Source organism: Diorhabda sublineata, chromosome X (assembly GCF_026230105.1).
Source record: "Diorhabda sublineata isolate icDioSubl1.1 chromosome X, icDioSubl1.1, whole genome shotgun sequence".
Classification (NCBI taxonomy): Eukaryota; Metazoa; Arthropoda; class Insecta; order Coleoptera; family Chrysomelidae; genus Diorhabda; species Diorhabda sublineata.
In genome coordinates this window covers 40,378,071-40,402,151 of record NC_079485.1, presented here as the reverse complement: position 1 = coordinate 40,402,151, position 24,081 = coordinate 40,378,071, and the positions used below count along the sequence as shown (strand labels likewise).

At 32.5% G+C, this 24,081-nt stretch overlaps 3 protein-coding genes across 7 annotated transcripts in view; 1 reads left to right on the top strand and 2 right to left on the bottom strand.

The window, feature by feature from the left end:
* Positions 1-1,197: 1,197 nt before the first annotated feature.
* LOC130451758 (mitochondrial basic amino acids transporter) lies at positions 1,198-10,090 on the bottom strand. Of its 4 annotated transcripts, none has more exons than XM_056790980.1 (6): positions 9,816-10,090; positions 8,080-8,263; positions 4,632-4,810; positions 2,864-3,195; positions 1,765-1,981; positions 1,198-1,600 (listed from the first exon to the last, which is right to left on the bottom strand). In XM_056790980.1, the coding sequence occupies exons 3-6, from the start codon at positions 4,663-4,665 to the stop codon at positions 1,296-1,298; spliced, it is 888 nt and encodes a 295-aa protein (XP_056646958.1). In that variant the 5' UTR covers positions 4,666-4,810; positions 8,080-8,263; positions 9,816-10,090; the 3' UTR covers positions 1,198-1,295. The 4 variants fall into 4 exon arrangements, with proteins under 4 accessions (XP_056646958.1, XP_056646957.1, XP_056646959.1 ...); XM_056790979.1 differs by having other exon boundaries at positions 8,076-8,263; positions 9,816-10,062; XM_056790981.1 differs by lacking the exon at positions 8,080-8,263.
* LOC130451757 (4F2 cell-surface antigen heavy chain-like) lies at positions 4,817-18,385 on the top strand. 2 transcript variants are annotated; one of them, XM_056790977.1, is made up of 4 exons: positions 4,817-5,291; positions 13,700-13,928; positions 14,864-14,997; positions 16,464-18,109. In XM_056790977.1, exons 2-4 carry the CDS (start codon positions 13,730-13,732, stop codon positions 17,991-17,993), a joined length of 1,863 nt encoding a protein of 620 aa, XP_056646955.1. In that variant the 5' UTR covers positions 4,817-5,291; positions 13,700-13,729; the 3' UTR covers positions 17,994-18,109. The 2 variants fall into 2 exon arrangements, with proteins under 2 accessions (XP_056646955.1, XP_056646954.1); XM_056790976.1 differs by lacking the exon at positions 4,817-5,291 and adding an exon at positions 11,596-12,047 and having other exon boundaries at positions 16,464-18,385.
* The window catches only part of LOC130451756 (protein expanded), a 61,943-nt gene continuing 56,120 nt past the window's right edge, over positions 18,259-24,081 (bottom strand). Inside the window, exons 3-5 of the mRNA XM_056790975.1 lie at positions 22,541-23,003; positions 21,360-22,018; positions 18,259-21,107 (exon numbers count right to left, since the gene is read on the bottom strand). Of these exons, the coding sequence (XP_056646953.1) occupies positions 19,246-21,107; positions 21,360-22,018; positions 22,541-23,003 (2,984 nt within the window). The 3' untranslated portion in view covers positions 18,259-19,245. The remainder of the gene's footprint in view (positions 21,108-21,359; positions 22,019-22,540; positions 23,004-24,081) is intronic.

Genomic DNA, 24,081 nt, shown 5'->3' with positions numbered 1-24,081 from the left:
TATCTCGAGCTTGCTGAAACGTGGCATGGAGCCACTAGAGTACGTCACTTGAAGTCGTTCCTGAAACGAAAAAAATATATTGAATAAAATATAAGATGAAGATTAAATCCCACTAAAATGTAAACACAAGATGTATTAGTGCAAATAAAAAATATAACTATGATTATCTGCTACACATAACCTAAAGTATCATAATGGACTTGAAATAAGCCGACCAAATGTAGCAATGACTATAACGAGAATTACATAATTGCCTCGATGTATCTTACCAAACTTTTGTATTATTCATTTAAATCATTCTGATGTTCGGTTTCAAAATTTTCTGCAACAAATTTATTACTTCAATAATTATTCGATTTGAAGCTTGCTAGTTTCGATTATTTTGGTAGAAAAATTTTAATACTGAAACACTTATTTTATAAGATATGCTTATTCTCAAATGTTTTAAGAAATAAATAAAATATAAATAATGTTTACTATTTTTTGTCACATATTAATTGAATTATTTAATTATTGAACTACATATTAACTACAATTGATGTCTAAAAAGGTGAGTAAATTTCACTTTGCGCCTACTAGGCATCTTTTGGTACTGTTACGAAACTCGTCCACTAATATAGACCGTGAAGCAGGTCATATTATGTTAATAGATGGTAATATTTGATGTGGCCGTTTTTATAAACAAAATTTCTGTGAAGGCCTTTTTATTTTGTTGACGGCATATTAGAGGTTTCTAGGAAATCTAACATTCAGGAGAGTGAGATATTTGATATAAACGAGTATCTAACGTGAGTATGTAAAATCATTTGATGTCATAGTGAACATAGAGTGTATACCCCACCGTATAGAAACAAGCGGGATTTGGAATGTTTAGAAAATTTTGAATTAAATAATATACTGTACTATTGTACCTTTGGAACTAATATTTTCTGAATATGGTTTTGTTATATTAAGTCGAGATAGTTTAGGTTAAATTGGGCTAAATTGGGTTAGGCTAGAGTACATGTTTTCGTTTTCAATTCTCTTTCATAGGACCTAAATGTTGAATGAATGACACAAATGTTGTTTTAGAAATCTTATTCAATAATTTTGGTCCACCATTAAAAATTTTACTAGCCTACATAAAGAGGCAACCGTCTTATTCCCTGAACTGACGTAAAAATCCGCCCCGCTACTTGAATAAATAAAGATTATGACTTTTAGTAAACCATTATTTATTTGAATCCTTCAAACAGATTGTACAGTAAAAAAATAAAATTTATATATCGGTTTATAATCAATCTCTCTACATTAATTTAAATTCGTTCTTCTGCGATAACATCCATGTTCATACTTAGAAAATGTAGATTCTCTGGCGTCTTGAATTTCATTTCAGACAATCTAATTGTCCAGGTGACTACAAAGAAAGTGACAGCATTAACCGGAAATGCTCTGATAACAGTCGGAGTTAATCCTCGATATAGACTAAGATACCCTTGTGAGCTTACGGTTTTTTTCATACAGTCGTAGTATCCGGTATATTTTTGTGAGGTTATACCATCTACTTGGATTAAAGATTTGATGACATCTACGGGATATGGGATAACCCAGGAGACCACACCTGAAATAAAAATAATCAACATGAGATGGGATCAAAGATGGAGTTTCAAGGTTGTTGGAAAATCAACGGAAGTTCAATTAGTACAGACATCAAAGGATTATTAATGTATTAAACACAGCCTAATGCAATCTACCGGTATGAATCTTTTATAGTTTTAATAATACCTGCCATTCCCCCGGCGAACAGAATCTGTGCAGATGATGCTATCTTCCCTTCTTCTGTTTGGGTAAGCAATTCGTAGGTGATGAAATAAGTTGTAAACGCCGGAACTTCCCTTCCAATGGTTATACCAAGTCCGTGAAAAACACCTCTCAATCTCTTTTTGGTATATATTTTAATTAAACAATCTAATGGATTCTTGCCAGCTTGAGTCCCAGCGACCTATAATTAAAAAATTTAAATTTTGAATAAAATCCGAATTAACCAAACCAACATTGTAAATAATAATGAAATTGGTAAATCCTATCGAAGTGTCTATTAGCACCCTCCACGGAAACATCCGTGGCTCTAATTTCAACCATAGAAACACGGATATTTTTAAAGAAATAAGCCGAATGAAGCTTTATCCGTGTCTCTAATTTCAGAATGTTACAATGATAAGCTTTAAATCACGGATCAATACTGCCCACGGATAAATATCACCTACAGATGAAATCTGACATATATGTCATTTCTAATCCCAATATATATTTTTTTCGTTCATTTAAAACGAATTATATAAAAAATTTATTAATAAATAATTCGATTGTAAGAATAACCTTAGTAATAATGAATTGATGATGGTGCTATGTATATCTCGTAATTTATTCTCTGACTCTTATTCTAAGCTCGGTGATAGCTAGTGCACAACGTGACACGAGTGACTAATATCAGTGTCAATTGGATACGGATGATAAGATTAGGTTAGGTTAGGTTAGTTTTAAAATTTCCCTGTTTCTAAGATTAAAATTACACCACGGTTTTTTCCGTTGAGGGTGGGGATTTCGGATCATATGGTAAGATTTAGAAATACGGACAAAAGCTTCATTCTGATCCGTTTTTATAAAAATTTCTGGGTCTATAATGTTATGTTGAGTATATCTACACGAGTCAATTTCTACATTCAGTATAATTGTACGAGTATAGTAAAACTGAGCTAAAAAAGAATCTGCTTTAAAAATGAATAAGGTATTAATTTACTTGCAAAATATTAATTTAGATAGTTCTACAAAGTTACGTGTTTTAAAGTTATTTACGAATAAAAATTTAATGTATGGTACTTGCCTGCATTCTAGATTTAACTAACTCCATGGGACTGGTAATGAAACTTGTCAAAAGTCCTGCCGATGCACCAGCAATAGCGTGTGATAATAAACTATCGGGATTAACCATATTTTTTTGTACGTTACCATACACTCCGAAAACGATTGCATTTAATGCCGCCAAACCAGCTACAGGACTAGTTACTCCTCTATAAAGACCCTTTATTCCTTCCTTTACCATAAGAGATTTAATACAATCTAAAGTACCTGTATATTTAGGCTTTTTAGCACTTTGTGTTTGTAAGTTCACCTTTACAGTGTCGAGAGGATGACCGACGAATACGCCAGCTACTCCTAGAATAATATGAGATAGAATAATATCTTTAAGTTCGTACTAAAGAACAAAAATACGTAAATTTACATTACATAGGAAGAGTTTTTCATTATAAATATTTCAAAAGACTAATTGGGCTGATAAACAAGAAAATATAGTTGAGTATTTAAATTCATAGATTAAAAATCAAATACATAATACATGAGTAGTTAAAACAAAACTAGGATCAGTCTATACTAAAATATATAAAAAGAAGAATAGAACATTTTCAAAAGTGAAAGACTATGCGTTTACAATGAAATTAATATCAAAACAAGGTAATCGCAAATGATTAAATTACGAAATCCACTCGACACCGGAATTACGGAAGGTGTTTCAGAGAAATGAAGGGAGCTCATACTTATAGCTTAGCGCTATCATAATAACATTGACCGCACACATCTTTTGGAAATCCCCTAAATTTTTCAATACAACATGATTTTTTCCAGCCCATTAACAAAAACGTAACCACCACAAAAGAAAGTAAACGTATGAGGTAGAGGAAACTTATCAAAAGCACTGCTTTTACAATTGTACGTTAAATCAGAGCATGCCTCAGTAATTAATATTTTGCAAATTGGACCTTTTCTAAAGTGATGAAGAAACAATAAACTGAGATTAAATCTAGACAAACGAGAAAAAAAAGTGGTTTCCGCAGACATCAACTTGGAATTGCAGCTTGGAAATATCCAAATGGCGAGTAAAATGTTGTTACTTGTTTTTACGTCTTATGTCTAAATATAAACTAATTTGCTTGAAAATTAACAATAAACACTCAACTAAAATAGCATAAGATAAAATAATTCTATTTTTAACATATTTGATAGGGATTATTTTAGGCATATTACGTATATTCAAACAACTTTGTGAGATAAAAAAATGTAAGCCAAATATTGAGGGTATCTAATATTACCAAAAAACTATTTTCCTTTGTCTTGAACAGTTTATATAAAAAAACTTTATCAATATCATATGTATAAATGGTAATTGAAATGGTAAAAATGGACAATCATATATTATGTTTTCACAACTCTTACCAATATTAGGAATGAAAGAATGTTTGTCGAAATATATATTACAGGATAAGTAAAGATAAAATATTATTTGAGAAACTGACAAAATTTAAATGCCTTCTATTCCATTCGATAGACTAAACATCGCCTATCAAGTCTCTTGAGTTTTAATTTCAATCATGCTGATAACTAGCCGTTGAAAGTGATAATAAGAAAAAAGTTTTGCTCAACAGTACAGACATATCTATATGGAGTATGGATAAGGATCAAAATTTAAACCGAAACTTAAGTGATTAAACTTGAATCAACTTAACTTAAGTAGATTACATGAAACGCGAAAACATTATTTAGACCTAAGTAAAACAGGTTCTATTCATCTATCAATGGAATTCTATTCTACTTACCTCCTACACAACCAGCAATAAAATCAAGAGACATGGCCAGGGCTTTCGATGTGGTATACGTCCACAAAAATAGTCAGCTTCCACGGTATTGAAGTAAATTTTTCTTTTACTTGACAGTCGTAAATCTTCTGTGTTATAAAATTACCAAATGATGAATCCATGTACCAGATCGACAGTGCCTGAAAATATTTTGTTGTTTATTATTAAAAAATAAATTGTTATTCGATGATAGAAAGTTCTTTAATTGCGTTTTGATAAATTTTAAAATTCTTACGACACACTACCAACTGATAATTTACACAATTAAACCAAAATAACATAAACACAATAGTTTGCAAAAGTAGAATGGTGTGACCGACTGTTTTTGATAGAGCTCATCAGTAATTTGATAACATTTGACAGCTATGCTTTATATTAAGAAAATCAACTCTGAAATCCATTAAAATCCAACGAATCAATATTATTCATATTAATTAACCAAAAACAAAAATTATTTTAATGTTACTAACAATTATGAATTATTATGAATATATATATATATTGAAGACACAACTCAAATTTTCACATGCTTTATTTTATCTAATAATGCATATTCTACGAGTGCAAAGTGGACGTTGAAGCTACACTGTACTATAACTCATACATTTAGCTCTAGCTCACGTAAGTTCCAATATATTTAATAAATTAGCATGAAATTAGTAAGCTACATTATCGGTTTGTTTTATCCATAACTGCTATGTTTGAAATTTGGCAGAAACAAAATGTTTGTGGTAAAATAGTAATTCAAACCGTATCCTCTAGAAAATCGAACACGGGGCTTCTTTTTTTAGCAAGCAATTTTCCTCCAGGACACTTTATATAGAAGTTACTAGAAATCAGGATTCCTTGAATATATGGCAATAAATAGAGCTCAAGATTGTTTATGAGGGTTATAACAATCCATACTTTTTCAACGGTATATCTATCACACAAAATTCTGCTATATTAGATATTTAGTTTCATCGTTTAATGATTTCCTGTCTTTGCTGTTCTATTTAGCAAAAGTAAAGTTTAGATTATGCAATTTTCTGCGCAAGGTTTCAAAACTCACGTTGGGATATAGCAAAAATAACTACATTTTCATGTATTTTGTTCGTCTGTACTGGTTTGGTATACCACTAACCACCACAATCATGCAGTTAATCTGAGTAATTATCTTTTACTTTTTCCCAATGACAAAAGGAAAATATAATTATGGTCCTTACTCCTTCAATACTCACAAAACTAAAACTGTTTTACTAAAAAACACAAATAAAATGTCATTAAATCGTGATACAAAGCCGTACCTATTTCTCAAAGTGTATAATACTGGATGGCACTCGATTTTGAATTTCTATAATACCGAAAATGTTGCTGACTAATTTCATTTTTATTTTGTCGAACACTATTATATAACTATTCACATTATAATGTTTTTTCAATATATTGGAAACAATTGTTAACAAAAATGGAAGTCTATTTACTGTCATCGAATAAAGCATTATTATATTATGGAAATTATAACTACTGTTTAAAGTTACTTCCACTTATTTATTTAGAATGTCCATTTAAGATCATTCGAAAATCGTTAAAAACTCACAGTTTCACAATTCAAAAGAAACTATTTTATATGATAAAGAACCCAAAGTTTCCTTTATTTTTGTATGGACACTAGAGCTCAACTAGTACAAGTTTTCCACTAAAAATATTTTTGTTCAGCGGTGAGAAACAATCATCACTTTGGTACATAATAATTGATTTAATTTGAAAGCGAAAAACTTTTTTCTTTTCATTACAAAACAATTTGTATATATATATATATATATATATATATATATATATATATATATATATATATATATATATATTATACCTATATATTACACCACCGTGTTAAAAATATCCACTGTCGTGACCTGAACATTACGGGACTGTGCAAGTTCAACTAATACATATAATAAATTTTTGAAATAGATAATATGTAATCTGACCTTTTTGAGGTTAATGTCAATACCATCAGCAGTGATTTCTCAATGCTCAATATAGTTTTGGAAATAATTCGACTTACTTATGTTACCAAATGATGAATACGAGGGTAATCCCAGAAATACCAGAAGTACCTGGCCTGACCTAGAGATGGGAGTAGTTGCTTGAAAAATACCACTGGATTAAAAATTACACAATCTATACAGCAAATGTTTCAAGTTTGAAGGTGCCACGTTGTTTGTAGTAGTATTTTTTTGGCAGCCATCAATAAAGAACTTTTCAGTGATTTAACTCTGCCTGTTTTGCGCTTAAGTCAGTTTTAAAGGAATTAAACATATCTCCCTCTAAAACAGTTTATTATGCCCTTGTTGAGCCGATATGCTCTTCTGGGGTACGTGTGGTGCAACTCAATCTTAGCGAAACTTCAAATTACAAAGCAAAGCTGTTAGATATGTCCTTAGACTAAACAGCAGGACTCACTGCCGGGACTTCTTCGAAATATTCAAAAAATTGACTATTCCCTCCTTATTCATATTTGAATCCGTTTTCCTAATCCGTGAGCACGCTTCTCTAAGCTAAGTTTATTTATCTATGTACTCCACGTTCAGAATTAGTTAAGGGCTCAATACTGCACAATGAAAAAAATGTACAATCCTTTGCCAACTGAAATGAAATCTATAATATCTATATCTATAATAATAATATCTATAATATCTTCGGATTTCTCATTTTCGTTGATGATCTTACAGCAGTGCATTTCCAAAACCAAAAATACCCCTTAACGCTTATTCCTTTTCGTTATATGTAGTATCATCATTGTGATACAATCATTGGTTACACAAAACAGGTGGTTTAATCATTGCTTCATTGAGACACTGAAATTATTTGAGCTCTCTTGAAACTTCATGGAGGTTATTACTAACGTTTTAATAGGGTGAAAAATGTCAAACTTTGAAATGTGTCGATAGGATTTTCTAGTTCGTTTAGTGATATAAGTTTTTTGGATAGTTTACGTTGGATTACGTGCTTTTTGACCTCTTTAGTTGCCTTTGATCGAATTCCTAAGTTTATTGAAAGCTAGATTTATAATTTTACTTTTTGTTACACTCTGTAATGTAATTCATTGAATAAAACTTAATCGTCCAAAGTTAGTCACGTCTTTCGTATAACAAAATTTCCTAAGCTCACCTTGGCATGACCCCTATGAGGTGGTCGGTGAAATGTAATTTTTTTCTGATACAATTAGATTTAAGGAAAAAAATGTAGAATTTTTGTTAATTGCGTGAAATTGGAGCGCCTAATCGTCAGATTGTTTCAATATTCTAGTTTAACTAACATTCAATTTTATAAAATAATAAAAGTATTACTTACAATGTCTATTTATTTAAAAAAAATTTTTTATATTATATATACCAATAGATTTGAGGAAAAATAAAATACCTACAACATCTCCACTGCTTATCACTTCCAATGCGTAGTTTATTATTGAATAAAAATTAAAATCAAGAGGATTTTACGGGAACTATAATTCGGGATCAGATAGATCACTTATCCTAGCCCAGCACAAAAGCTTCGGTTTCCGAACATCGCATTCTTTTTCGGTGGAAGTTTGGGATTCAAAAACCAATCTACAGAAACATTTAACTTTTATCACCTAGATATGTTAATTTAGTTCATTTGTGTAATAGATTTTAAGTATCTTAATAATTATTATTGGGTAGCTATCAGCGATTTACTGACATACACGTATTTTACAAGTACAACCCTAGAAACATGTAAATAAAGCTGCTATAAGAATTAATCAAAAATAAACATATGGATAACTTTAAAGGTTTAAAAACCAAAGGAAAAACTTGGCAGATAATCGCATTTACCCATGATGAACTTTCCGAACATTCAACCCAATCAATTTCTTAAAACCATTTTGTATATAATTTTTTTCCAACGAATCTATTGATTCTGGGAGAAAACTTTATTAAAAAATGTTTTAAACAAACACGTAATAATAATAAATAAGCTCCTTAGAAAAGAATCCTCATACTTTCCTTTGGGCTATCATCTTCTGAATTTAGTCGAATTTACAAAAAAAATTTAACATATTGTCAAAGGAATTACCCGTGTAGTTTTCGAGAAATCAAACTATAAAAAATTTTGCTGAATTGTGAATAAAATGAAATATTTATAATAGATATTGATAATAACTGAATATGTAACTGAAACGGTGCCAATCATATTATAATTGACTCAATTTATTTTAGTTCAACAAAAATATTTGAATATCCAGTTTACCAATTGATAAATACAAGAAAATTAGACGTATAATAAAGAAAAATTGAAAAATGATTTTGTATAACAACGACATACCGGATCCTAATCAACCTTTCTTGATAAAACAGCACTTCTAGTTGAATATTGAGTTCTCTGGAAATTCTCACTTGGGGGAAAGCAAGATTATTACCGATAACAGGAAGACTGGAAGCTTGGAATAATTTCATATAGGGCCAAGAAATGTTATTCCGTTTTCTCAGTAAGACTGGTAATAGACGAATGCAAGCAAGCAAAGAATCCATTTCTGGCTTAAACAATCGTTCAAATTGCTTCAATATAGTCGAAAATCATAGAGATAGATGTATTACGTGACAGTGAGAGTAATAGCTGCATATTGGATGAATGGATAGTTGGATAGATGGACAGAAAGATGAGTGAATATTCTAATATAAAGCACACTCACTCAGTAGGCGACTAATAAAAATTTTCTTCTCCTTCTTTCCACAAAAAGAAAGATAAATACTCGTAGATTACCAAGGATAAAAATGGAAAATAAACTGAGATATAATAAAGAACAAATGAAATTAATTGACCAAGACATAATTAGAAGAATTGATCTCGTGATTCATAAAAATAAATTTATGTATCTATTCGTTTATTTCATAATTGTTTTTTTAGATTTTTCACATTCGAATATGACGTATTAAATTTTAATTTCATGTTACTAGGGAGCTCAATTTATATTTTGATTTATTAAACTATAATTTTATTATTTTTCATTGATAACTTATCAATAAAATTCTAATTTCCATGTCAATCTCTCTCCCAGCTTCTTCAAGTAATGCATATTAATATTTTAAAGTTGACAAAATAGACCTTACGAAAAGCCAGCTATTAAAATTGAAAGCTTACCTTAAATGGAATAACTTTTGATGTCACTGTTAAACATACTCTTGTTAAAAATATTTTTGATAACTCACTAATATTGTTTTGAAGAAGAGAACTTTCTTATCAGCGCAAAAAAATCTGTTCAAATCCATAAATTGTATAAAGAGCTACAAATATCTACTGATTTTTACATTAATCCGTTCTGGAAATGTACACAGATGATTACAATATTTCGAAAAGGTCAAAGATAAGAGAAATCGGACTTCAATTATGAACAAAGCATAGCTGGCAGTATTAGGGAAGTGACTTATTTTGCAATAACAGATTTTGTATTTCTTATCTCATGTGCTCTTGATTTCTTCGAAAACTAATATTAGTTGGCACTATCTAAAATAATAGTCAAAATGATCTGAATTCTTATTTCATTATCCTTCCGTCGAGCGCGTTTATTCTGTTAGATGAGTAGTATTTGTTTTGGTCTAACAAGTTTCTATGTTTCACAACGGGGGCTCCAACTATATTTGCAAATGCTTTCAAAGATATAGAACGCAAAGCCTACTACAGTGGTAGATAAATTCAAGTAGTTTATGGGCTTATTCTGTCTGGCTGAGGCTCTTTGAAGGAATCGGCAATTCACGGAAGAATTGTGGGAATAGGACGAATGTGGACCAAAAACGGTTTCATCTCATTGTCAATTAAAATAGGAATTTCTTGTGATATGCGCTCGATTTGATGATATTAATACCACAAAAGCTCAAGAAAAATTGGTTATATGGTCCAATTATTTCTAAATAACTACATATAGTTTTCCCCTTTTATTTGGATATAGAAATGCCACAATTAGAATCACTGCCTTAGGAAGATGTTCCAAATATAACTCAGCTGTTGAATTCTCACGAAATAATCAAATACTAATAAGTCTAAGAAATAGAAATACTACGGTATTACGAACATTTGGATTCTCATCATCATCATTTTCATAATAATGCATCATGAATTTCACGAAATTTCTCTCCCAAGAGTTCGTGAACAAGTTGAACTTTGTATCGGTGCAGTTTTTCTTTTCTAAAAAACTTGAGTTGCGTGAGTAGTCTTCTACTTCTTACTCCCCTAAAGACAAAGTCCAGCATACTCGGTCATCGTGTGATCTTCCTCCTTCTGGATTCTTCATTTGTGCGATCTTAACTAGTCAACTGCCTTCCATTCTTTTTATATATGTTCGTTCCAGATTTTTTTCTGTGTCTCACACACCTTCCTATGTCCTGTATTCCAGTTTGCAGTTTAATATCTTCATTCCGTATTTTGTCCTGTTGAGTTTTGCCTCGTATACTTCTTAGTATTTTAATTTCGACTGTTCTCGTTGTCTGCAGTGTCCCACTCTTATCTGGTCCTGATTTCTTGTTTCTGCTACTGCGTATGTAATGATAGGTCTTATAGTCGTAATATATCTTGATTTTACTTTCAGGCATCCCAAAATTATAGTTTGCTGTTTTTCAAAGGAGAAAACAATCACTTTCGTGGCTAATGCTGCGACGAATATTGAATTACATCTCCTAAAAAGGATGTCCATCGACCTTTTTGTCGATATCAACAGCCCTAATGGCTCGCAATTGCAAGGAAAAAGTTGTAACCACTGATTTGTTTCGACGTTATTACGTCTCAGAGTGGTATAACAAACTCTCGTTCGGAGTTCAACTACGGTTCAATTTTAATTGACTAATGGAATTTGGAAGGGAAAATTGCGCCGGATAGCGTTCACCGGGGAATGTTTAACCTAATAGTAGCGCTTTTCGATTCTGTCTTCAGTTTGGAGTCTACACCGAACGAGAGTTTATTATACCACTCTGATGAGACGTAATAACGTCGAAACTAGTCATTGTTACAACTCTCTCCTTGCAGGTGCTAACCATTAAAGATGTTATCGACAAAACAAAAAGGTTGTTGGACATCACGTTCTTCATATGGAATGTAATTGAATATGAATCAATATTATTATCAACGTCAATTTTGAATTCTATTCTACATTTACAACTACAACCAAGCCAATATATTTGTATATCACGCTACCCACATCGAAATTTCCCCTACGCCTGTGCTGGCGTCGTTGTTGACGTCCTAGTCGTCTCGGCGCAGTCGTCCTACGATCGCAGTTGTTAAGTGTCTGTGTATGTACATTCTTAACAAAAATTATCTAAGCAATTACGTAGTACATTGTTATTTAAAAAATCAAAACGATATAATGTGTGACTCGAATTGGTAAGTTGAGTGAATATAAACGCAATAGGCATGATTTTTATTATTAGAAAATTATTTGGTATTGAACAATACGTACATATAATAATTTACTTTCGTGTTTATTTTTGGATAAGGAATCTGAGTGGTATAATAACCAACTATAACGATGGTAGCGTAATGTGAAAGATAAGCATTAAATATTTCGCAACTACGACTATTCTTTCCTTTTGAATGAAATGAAACTACAATTACACTACTTACAACTACACTATTATAATATTAATATCAGTTTATGAGACCAATATGTATTGGGGTGGGTTTTGTTTGTCCAGCGAGCTGTTTATAGATACCAGCATTGAAAACATCGAATTACAGTCGTAGATATGGCGTCAATAAACTTAATGACTTGATTTGATTTATATGAATATTATTATTGAAAAATAGTTTGATCGTTTCATAATACAACTTTTCTACACCTATTAAATGAAGCTTCAAATATTGTTTCTTCATGGCAAATAATCCATTTAGTTACCTCCCAACAAATATTTGTGTATGACCATATATTACACTGGGTAATAAAAAAAGATAATTAAGATAGTAAACTATAGAAAATAGTATTATTCGATAATTAGGTGACATTTGTTGTTTATAAAACAATAACTGCATTCAAAAAATTTTAACAATAAACACCAACTTGTTGTAGTTCATTTTCGATTTCAAGTCCATTTTATGTTTAATTAATAGAATATAAAATAAAAAATAATGAATACCAAATATACTAACAATATAACTAGGACAAACCTAACATTTAATACGCTTATTTGAAGAACACAGTGTACAACAGTTTATTTGAAAATGCAATTACGACATATTGTAATAATGAACAGCTACAAACATCTTTCGAAATAAAATAACGAATTATAAACATCCCTATAAAATCTTTGTGGAGACACAAGGTGTAAACCTATCAAATTAATGTTAAATTGTTATTGTAGCATCATTCATTGAACACGTCGTCATTTTTAAAACTTCTCTACCTCTCGGTAGTCTTAATGTTCATATATATTTTAAAAAAAAAAAAGCGAGAAACCAAGAGAAAGTATTAGTGAATTTTCATAATTATATTCAGTCAAATCTATTGAATCTTACTCACTACTTCCAAATTTGAAACATATTTTATACATTTTATATTTCTAAAGGCTTTCTTGTTATTTGGTATCTTTTTAACAAGAGCCCAAAATTTGGAAAAAGTAGCAGCTTTTGGCCAAATCTGTGTTTGCTGCTTGAATTACTGTATATCTCAATTATTACGTATAAGCCAGTTTATTGTATAGTGCAGTGCACATCCTTTTATAGAAGCTCAGGAGTTAAAATCAATGAGGTTGAGATCTAGACCTCCAAAGAAATGAGGAAATGGAGCTTCTACTCGTTGAACGAGTTTTAAATAAACGGTTGTACGAAAAGGACAAAATAAGGTACTTCTAAGGGTATCCTCAGTTTGCATTTGAAATATCTTCATCATTGGGATCCTCACTTGGTCTGCTTTTATTTTATTCCTAGAATAAATAATACAATCTATGATCTACCTTTTTACCTTATTGTTATGTATTTTTCATAAAATATATTTTGGAAAGTTCTTATTTTGTTAGAATATCAAAAAAATATTATTTCAGCTTCAAGATTATGTGAAGAAGAACACAAAAATGGATGGGTTTTTACGAGTAGATAACGCTAATCTTCCATCATCACCAACAAATTCTTTTTTAGCTGATGAAGTTGCTTCGATATGTCCGCTGATAACCCCCTCACCACCAACAAATGATCTAATTCATCCTCTACCGGAGTTGGAATCGAACTTCTCCATCGGACTTGAATTGGCAAATAAATTACATAAAGTTAAAGGTAATTGTCAATTGTCAATAATATGTAAATCGTAGTTTCGATATCAATTGAGTACAGACACATATAAAACTTTTTTGCGTATAAAGGGCTTCAATAATTGGCCTAATAAGACACACAACACAAGATTACTTGTGTGTCTTATTGGAATGAATTATAGTTTAAATTCTCGGTGGGTCCCTCAGTAGGTGACTGAAATATGAATATGGTACGTGTCTCTAGGATGCTTCTAGCGCGTACCTAACCAATAGATTTGGTTTCAATTTTATTTCCAGGTTGTCCGAATTTTTTTCCGTTACCGAAAGTAGGCTCAAATGCTAATATCGAAATTTAAGACTCGAAAAAATGGCAGAGAAAGCTCCCCCCACGGTTTTATAATAGTTTCATAAATTTTCTCATTAATGACTTTTATTCTTATGGCATTTTATTGTTTTTTATTTTTGTTTTTATTTTCTAGTTTGATTATTACTGAAAGGCGTATTATTTAGTTTTTGTAAACTATTATTTTATTTATTACTTTTTACTATATCTAACTCTAAAAGCGTGTTTCTCTGTGTTTTTAAACTGTATTTTATTTATGCTTTTTAGTTCACTATTTTAAACCCGTCTTTAATATGTACAGATGTGTTAATAGTTGCAGCTTAGTATTTTAAATATGCGATTGCAAACTTACATAGCACACCCACTTACTAGGTCTATCGTTGTTGCTCTCGTGCAAAATATGCAAAAACAAATTTGTGATTCCTGACGAATCTAATCGAAACAATCAGATATCTTGATCCAATTATTGCACTGTGGTTAATTTCTTCCAAAAAGTAAAAAAAAAAAACTAATATTAAAACAGAAGAAACCTAAAATCAATAACATTCAGATGCATTCTACTTCTATGTGTGTGGTTAAATTAAATATTAAATTTTTATTGTTATATATTATTTAAGGAGATGGCGCTTCAGACGAAGATAAAGTGGAGTCGGCGTCCTCCAGTTCTTCAGCTTTGGCAGAATCGCAGCTACTTAATCACAGAAATATTTATCATGTTCATGATGACAAAGATGAAGAAAAAGAGGAACGGGTATGTGGGTTATATTCAGAGAATATAGAAGAATCCCATTGTGGAATAACTGAAACAATAACCGCAACATAGAGTCGCCAGTGATCCATTTTCTAAATCACTTTTCTCGTGAGGTTAAAAATAATGAAACCATTTCAGTTAAGTTTTCAAGTATTCGTATATCCAGCTAAACTTTTATATAAAGATAAACGATAAAATGAAATACAATTATTTATGAACGACACAATTTAAATTTTGGATTAAAAATGAAGATTGAGTATCATTAAGTTTCAAATAAATATCACATCGATGCTCTTTGCACATATTTCTTCAATAATGATCAAAAACGTGACGTTCTCTTGGGCACAAGTCACAACGATGTGAGCGGTTTGGGGGTTGTATCCAAGGTAGTCACGAAATTTACTTTTTACATTGATTTCATAGTTTTCTCTTCATATAACTCTCTACTAAAGCATCAGCTAAGTTTTTTTTACGAAGTTAATTCGAATATCATTATTGTTTGATCTTTGAAATTGATGCCGTACAAAAGAATTGATTCCAGCCGCGTCTATCGTACCTTAAAAAATTCTTAATGACCATCTTCGTGTTTTCGTAACAACTGTTCTTGAATAAATATAAATAAAACATGTTTTTGACCTCCTCGTTGTTTATTATCTCCTCTTGTACAGATGGTATATCCATGGCTTCACTACTTCCAGCGTCCCAAGTGTTTGCTATCTCCTCCTCTAGTTCTTTCCGTGTCATTTTTTCAGGTACTAAATCGTTGACTAGAGTAGCGTCTTTATTCTTGCTATCATCATCCACTGTATTTCCCTTCTTTGTTCTTGTATAACAATACCCCAGTTCCTTGTCACGTAGGGGACGTGTTAGTTCATATGACAATCGTTTTTTCTTTTCTTTTTTTTTCCAAGTTGTTTTTTTTTTGTCGTCTATTTGCGTATAATTTTAATAATTAGACTAGCGAAAAACTAAGTAGTAGTTTGAATTTACCACAAAAAAAGTATTATATAAACCACAATGTGGACTCTATTGATAAAAATAATTACGGCTAGGTCATGGGCGACCCTATGTTGTGGTTCAAGGGTTACGGTATATTCTATCATTTAAAATTTGCTTTGGATTTCAACTTTACTATATACTAAGTATGACATAAAACATCAATCCTCGAATAACAACATAAAGAAGCTATATCATTATCTTAACATATAGCTATATCAAATAATTTGGAATTTATTTATGCCAAATATAGGATTACAAAGAGCGTAATGATTCAAATTCTAGAAAATCGAAGGTCTAAATTTATTGGGAACCTGTCTTTTCCAAAACTATTTAAATTTAAATAATATGGAAAATTTCGCTATTATTTCTCCAATGAGAGAAAAGGTGGTTCTGGAATATTTTTCCAATATAATATTACTGATTCTAGAGTCTTTCTGAAATAGTAACTCTTTTTTTTTTTATTTCAGGAAGATCTAGGGAAAAGTCAGACATTACAATTGACTTTTCGAAATCCGCCAGATAATTATTTTTTCATGTCATGGAACTGGCCTCTAATTAGGAAAATATCAACGTGGATATTTCTTTCAGGTCTTGTAGCTATGGTGGCATTGGTAATAGCTATGATATCAACATTACCAAAGACTTGTAATCCTCCCACATTTTGGTATCAGGGAAATTTGTTATATGAAATATTTCCTGCTAGCTTCTATGGTGGTAAGAAAAATATGGAAGGTGATTTCAAGGGCATAGCCCTAAAAGCCGATTATTTAACATATCTTGGTGTCAGAGGTGTAAGGCTCAATTCTATATTCAATAATCCTAACTATCCCGATGATTTTGACAATGTTACAAGTCTTATCGATATAGCACCTGTTCTTGGAAATCTTAGCGAATTTAATATTATGGTTAAGCTACTGAAAGCAAAAAATATTTCCGTTATTCTTGATTTACCACTCTATCCTTATATAAAAAGATTAATTCATAAGCCACCAAAATCGAGAAAAAATGAAACCTTCTCTGGATCAACAATAGAGTTTTTAAGAAAAGAGAGGAGTGAAGATTTAGATGTAATTGAAGATGCTATTTTGCACTGGATAACCAATGGTGTTGAGGGATTTTATTTAAAAGGACTAGAAAAATTACAGGATGATCCAAATTTGGTTGAATCAATTCAACGTTGGAAACAAATTCTTGGAGAAGACAGGGTCCTAATAGTTAATAACAATTTTATATCGTCTATGAAAGCACCTCAATTGAATTTCATTCTAAACAACGTGGATTTGGTGGATATTAAATTAGATTTATCAGATGGCGCAAACTCTGTTAACAAGCAGATCAGGTCCATACAAAACGGTACATTATTTTCTAAAGCCAGTATGCCTTGGATACAATGGTCTCTTGCAGACGTATATTCGTCTCGAATATCGAATTCACTTCCATACGGCAATGGCACTTTGGGAGCCACTCTTTTGCAATTGATGTTACCTGGTACGCCATCTATCTTTTACGGAGACGAAATAGGATTGCAAGATATTTCAGATCCAAATGGAGAAAGACAAGATATCAAGCACCTTCATCAATTGACGATGATGCCTTGGCAAAATGAAAAGCTTACAGTTATTCCTTGGATTCATGGTGATGATCAAGTAATTGGGAGGTATGACCAAACAAAACTTATCAATAAAACAATGAACGTTCGAATGAAATCTCCCTCAATATATATGAATTCGATAAAGAAAGAAGATGCAAATAAGGCAAACATCGAAATTAAGTATTCAAAAGATAATTTATTAGTTCTACAGAGATGGTATCCCAGAAGAAAAGCTTACGTCTTAGTGTCAAATTTGGGAGATAAGAAATTATCAACTGATCTTTCTACTCTATTATACAGTGGTGAAATTGTTGTTGGACCTCGTACTGATTCTAAACTAGGTTCTATCGTATTCACAAATGTATCGTTGTGGCCTGGAGAATCGGTAATAGCTGAACTTTATTGATTATTTATTTGCATTTTTTATATATTTAATAAAGCTGTATAAATATTTTTCATTTTGTTGTTTTTCAACTGATTCCAGAATATAATGCGAGATTGAATAAAATTATTATAAATTGACTTTTTGTCAGTCATAATACATCATCATTGCACATTTCTCATAAATGGTTACTAATCATTTTGATGTAGTACACTGAGGTTTTTTTTATTAATTTGCGTATATAATGATTTTATTTCATATTATGATTTTGGACTAAAAGAAACAACGATTTAAATTTCAAATTTTTTATTTATTACATTATTTTTAAAATGATGGCAGCACCATACACTTGAAAGCATTCCTCGTAATTTGGAATCGGTAAAATAAATAAACAAAATATTGAACAATATTAAAAATATCATTAATCAGAATATTATAAAATTTGAGCAAGTGTATACAGTATCGCTAAAAACTTCACATACTTTCATGCAAAATACAGTATATTAACCTTTATGTACAGAGGGACCTAAAAGTGTCCAACCTTGTGGCTATTGTGAAATTAAATAAGATTATGAAATTTGATTTCCAACATTGATTTAGTTGAAAGTAATTCAAATAAAAAATTCAATCAGTAGATACTTATTATCAGCTTTTATTTAATGTAAGCTCTATGTAAATTTTTTAGAAAAATAACAAAAACTAGTGAGTTTGAGAATTGTTCATTAAGTTTAGTAATTTAGTAGTTACTTTCAAGTTTCAATTTACACTAAAGGATTTCATATTTTACCTTTCAAAAAGGTTAATTATTACAAACTTGGAAATCGTAGTATGAAATAGTATCGTGCAATAAATAATCTTCTTCAACGTTTTATTAGGAAAAAATTCATATAATAATAAAACTGACTTGTATAATAATTACAGTTCTTAATAATTTAAAGTGGATTTAAAGTGAAGTAATCACTATTAACTCGATTCGTACTTTAATTATTCTACTTTCTGTCATCCACGAATTTCCGATTTATGAATAACGTTTGAGGTTATGATATGCGCTAACCGCTAGGCAGTTAACAACTTACTAATTTTTGTTAATAAAAAAATAAACTTTCTATGTTGCAAATCATCCTCAATCGGCGAAGATGTGTCGGAAAATCAACTTTCACACCAGTGCAGCCACAACGTTGGTTCTTTCCCTAAAAATATTGCAATGATGGCACCCTGAGTAAAACAAAATGATTTCTACCTTACCACTGGAATGTAAAAAGTTTAGAACGCACACTTAGGAATGAGACTGCATTGTCTTGTGTTTTACACGTAAGTCGGTTAAGACGTAATTATTAGGAGTGGCTCGAGGAATCTCCGGTAATTTATCGCCAGGATTCCTGTGATGGACAGGCGTTTTTCTTGTTTGTTGTTTAATTTTACCACCAGATATTCCCGAAACCGGATATTTAGACCGAGATGTTGAACTTAAAGATTGTCGCGAAATTACTTCACTAGGGTGCTTAGGCATTACAAAAGCTTTAGTTTGCTTTAAGAGCGACCTATCATTGCACAACGCTGATATTAATGGCAAGTCCATTTTCTTGCTTTTTTCTCTAAGTGTACGGATATCCAAAGCCGACGCCCTATCGAGATTAATCCCATTCAAAAGCTTTTCACTTACGCTTTTATTAGACTCAGTCTGCGGACCGTTTGATACGTCTATCAAAGAAGAGGGCTTTTCCGGAATAGGAGGTGGAGGAGGTGGTGGGGGCATTCTTCTGAACTTTGGAGGCTGCTTAATATCTAAGGAATTTAAAATATTATCGTCAGATCTGGTTCTCATAAATTTTCCAGGTCTATTTGGCGGTAGTGGAGGAGGAGGTGGATGATCTAGACTTCCTGTTGAAGATATACTGGGTGCTCCATAAACAGGTAACTGAACATACGTATCTGAAAGATTCTGGCTAGAAGCATATCGGTTTAGATATGGCGTACTTCTGTAGAAGATAGGCTGCTGAGCTAATGCCGCTAGAAGAGATCCTTGTTTTGCTTCTAAATATTCTTGTTTGCTAATCGCTGGTTCCTTTAACGGAAATACGACAAAGTCAACATCGCTGTACATTTGTTGTTGATACTGCTCTATTTGGGATCTGGACAATTGACTGGTATATACAGTAGTAAGTGCTGTAGGAGGAGGTGGCGGTGGCTGTCTCGGGGCAGGCGGTGGAGGTGGAGGTAAGAAAGTACATGGAACCAAAACATTTGCTTTACTTGCTGCTACGTCCAAATAGTTATTTGGTGAAACAATTGTATTTTTCGTTGACGGTATTGCCCTTGGAATTTTCGGAGGAATAGGTGGTACTAAGCTCGGTGAAGAATAACTAGGCGATGAACTTACACTTACGGCACTCGCATGGGCTGTGAGTACACTTGGCGATCTAGTTGTAATGAACCGTGCACCGGCTTCTTCGAATGGATAAACTGGTGGTGGAACCGGTGTAGAATTTTCGGGATAAGGTGGTGGACTTCGCAACAATCTTTCTGATAAAAGTATACTATCATCAAATTCCGTTACCGATAATTTAGGTATTTGCGCACCATATGGCGGAGGCGGAGGTCTAAACCTCTGTTCCGCGCTGTCAATTCTCTTAGGCGGAATTGGTGCATATCCTTGATAAGAAGAAGGTAAAGTAACATAGTCTGAATCGGAATCTAAAGTATGACTAACACTTTTGCACGACGGATATCGACCAACTATTAAATCTGATAATTCCTCGGCAGAGAGAAGTGTTTGTTTTGTATCGGTGGGATCGCTGCCGTCTCCGTGGAATGACCCAGAGTTACTCACGTTTGAATTTGTTCTGTCCCTAAAATGTCCATCAACGTGATCCTCCGGTGTTGAAAACTGTTCACTATTTACGCTATACTGTTCACTAGGAGCAGTGTAATGATCGCTGGAACTAACAGTGTATTGTTCACTTGACGTTAAGGTGTAAACTCCACTAGTGTGACTGCTAGGTGCTGGTCCAGAATTATATACTGTTTCCGTTGTATCCAATTCTATGCATGTTGCATCACTGACAGAGGAATTTTGAGCCGTATGTGAATATCCCAATTCTAAACTGCTAGTTGTTGAAGACCGTCGTCCTTTAGCTTCTGTAATAATAAAGTTTTTATCAAAATGTACGATTATTAACTGTAATTGAAATTTTGAAGAAGAAGAAGAAGAAGAAGAAGAAGAAAAAAGCAAAGACTCACAAAGTACGCTTTCCCTTTTGGTCAATCAATTAGAAATTTGTGAGAATTTCTTATCAGATATAATACAATGATATAAGAACGAGGTACTTCGATAGAAAAACTAAAACTCTCGATACGCATGATAACTATCCTATTAAATGAGATACTTACTTGTTTGAACAGGCGTTACGACAACAGTACTGCATGATGAACTGCATTGTGATCCTGCACATTTTCCACTTGTGGTTTTTGTGGAACTCTCGCTTAATGTCGGTTTTACTTCTTCTTCTTCTTCTTTGAGAGTAAGAGTTGCCAATGCTGCAGTAGCTGACGCCGCAGAAGTTCGACTGCTAGCAGGCGCGCTGTCCAGCAGGTGCGCTAGAGCCAAACTTTCTGTAGAAGGTGCTGGTGGACTAGTAATCATAATTTCGAGTTCGTCTTCGGAATGTACTCGATCGCTTACAATACCTGACGTGGTATTGGACGAAGTTGAGCTGATTACCGATACACGTTGATCGCAATCCCATCTTTGTCTTTCTTCTTCCTCCCGTTTTGCCTCATTTAAACGTGGTGCCACAGCCATACTAAACTGATGAGCAGCTTTGCATAAGGATAAAAGTAATCGGCTTTTCTCGTCGCTGCTAGTATATAATGTTAATTTTTCGTGGCCAGTACGTATCTCAAATTTCTTTCGTTCGAAACTCAATTTTCCTATACTACTCCATAAAAATATAGAGGGAGGATTGTTTTCCGGGCATACTTTCAATCCACGAGGACACACCGCTAATAATAAAGAGCCCGGAGCCGGTTCCGATTTGGAAGCCTTCAACCTAAAAAATGAAATATTGTAAATAAAAAGCAACTCTCCATCTGTTGGCAAGTGAACATTGGAATTTTTTGTTGTCATAATCCGTCATAGTCACGTCTAACCTTGCAAAACATCCGTTTCATACTTAACAGAACAAAATATCAAAATTTTTATGTGAGTATATGAGCGCAGTTGTAATATTCAAAGAACGTATTTCGTTATTTATCTAAATCAGCGTTTCTCAAACTGTGCTCCGCGAATGATGCTATTTGTAACTTCAACTAAATACCATACGGGGCTCTGCCATATTTGATCAAAAAAGTTTGAGAAACGCTGGTCTAAATGATAAAATGTTTCCTCACAACCCAGTTACAAAACTAGACAGAATGTTGAGGTGAACGAAACTGTGGTTTTGTGTTTCGTAGCTACACAAGGTACATTAGAATGCCCTAGAACCTATTGAAAGACCTGAGTAAAAGTGATACTAAGAAAAAACAAAGTTTAAGAATCATATAACCTTAATAATAATTTAATAAAATCTCACCTGAATACATGAGCATTGACTGGTTCTTGAAGTTGACAAGCTTCTGCTATGAATCTCGACCTCGCCTCATTCTTTGAGAGCCCTCTGTGCGTTCTGTGTGCAGCCTCAATGACTCTGAGTGCCGCTGGACCTCGCATATTCGGAGATACGTAGTCTTCGGGTCGAAATGTCGTTGTTTCGCTGTAATCTCCCAAATCAGCCTGTAGTGAGAGACCTGCCAAATGGGTGGCGTGATCGCCTGCGGCTCCAGATGATGCGTTGAGCCGCAACTGAAGGTAGTAATGATGTCTTGTGGTCTCATCTCGAAGCAACAAGGGGCTGTCGACGTAGAATTGGACCCGAAAATAGAAAGCCAAGGCTGGTCGACCATTGGCATCGAGACCGTGGCTATGAGAGGAACGCCAACTCTTCGGAGCATATTTGGAAAGCTTGCTATCTGGTTCAGCAAATAGGTATTCTCCGTCTATAATAAACAATGCAACAATTCAATAACCATTTTCGAATAAAAAAGAAACACATATTCATACATTTCTGGCAAAATTGAGTAAAATAGCAATTTGCCTATTTTGACCAAATTATTGAGAATATCGACTCCTGAAATGTGGGGTAGTGATTTCAAATATAAAATAAAATAAGGATATTTTTATTGAATACAGAAAAGATTATGTTTTAAAAGAGGTTGGGACAAATATCTCGGGCTAGTGAAAATTGTATCTAAGTTAACCGTGTTGACCGAATTTGGGTTTTTATAAAAACATTCAATTCAATTACGTAATATTTTTCTTATTTATTTACACTCTTTCTATTCGTGGGGTGAATTTATAAACACTGTCTCTTACGTTATTAAATTATTTAAACACTCTACACTACACTTCTAGAAAATAAAGAAACAAAATAAATAAAACTTCCTAGAAATTAGTTCAAAAGAAACAACGTAAACAAATCGCCTGCTATGATAAAAACATATAAAAAACAAACATCAAATGAATTTCGGGTATATCAGACGTGCCACGCATTCGCCCAATTTAAAAATTCCAGGATCTTAATCGCGGACTTGTTCGTAACAATATTGTATACATGTTAGTTACAGGAACTCAGAAATCGAAAAATACAGTACAAAATCATTCTTTTGAAACTAAATAAATTTAGTTTAGTAACGTGTGTTGCCTCCTTGAGCTCTAATCACATCACGATAACGCCGTGGCATACTTCTGATGAAGTTATTCAAGTAATTTTGGTTCAAATTTTGCCACTCATTAACACCTCTTGGAGTTGTTGAAAGTTAGCTGTGGATCTCTACCTAGTGTAAATATTTTCCCCCACATATTTACAGAATCTAACTGGATCATGAGGATTACAGGATACCTCCACAGTACTATTTAAGAAAAATAAACATCTTACAAAAGAAACAGAAAGCAGAATATATAAAACAACAATTAGACCTATAACGACATACACAGCACAGACAAGACCCGGAAAATAACAGGGAAAACACTTTTAGACAGAAAAAGAAGTGAAAACATAAGATAGAAAACAAGAAT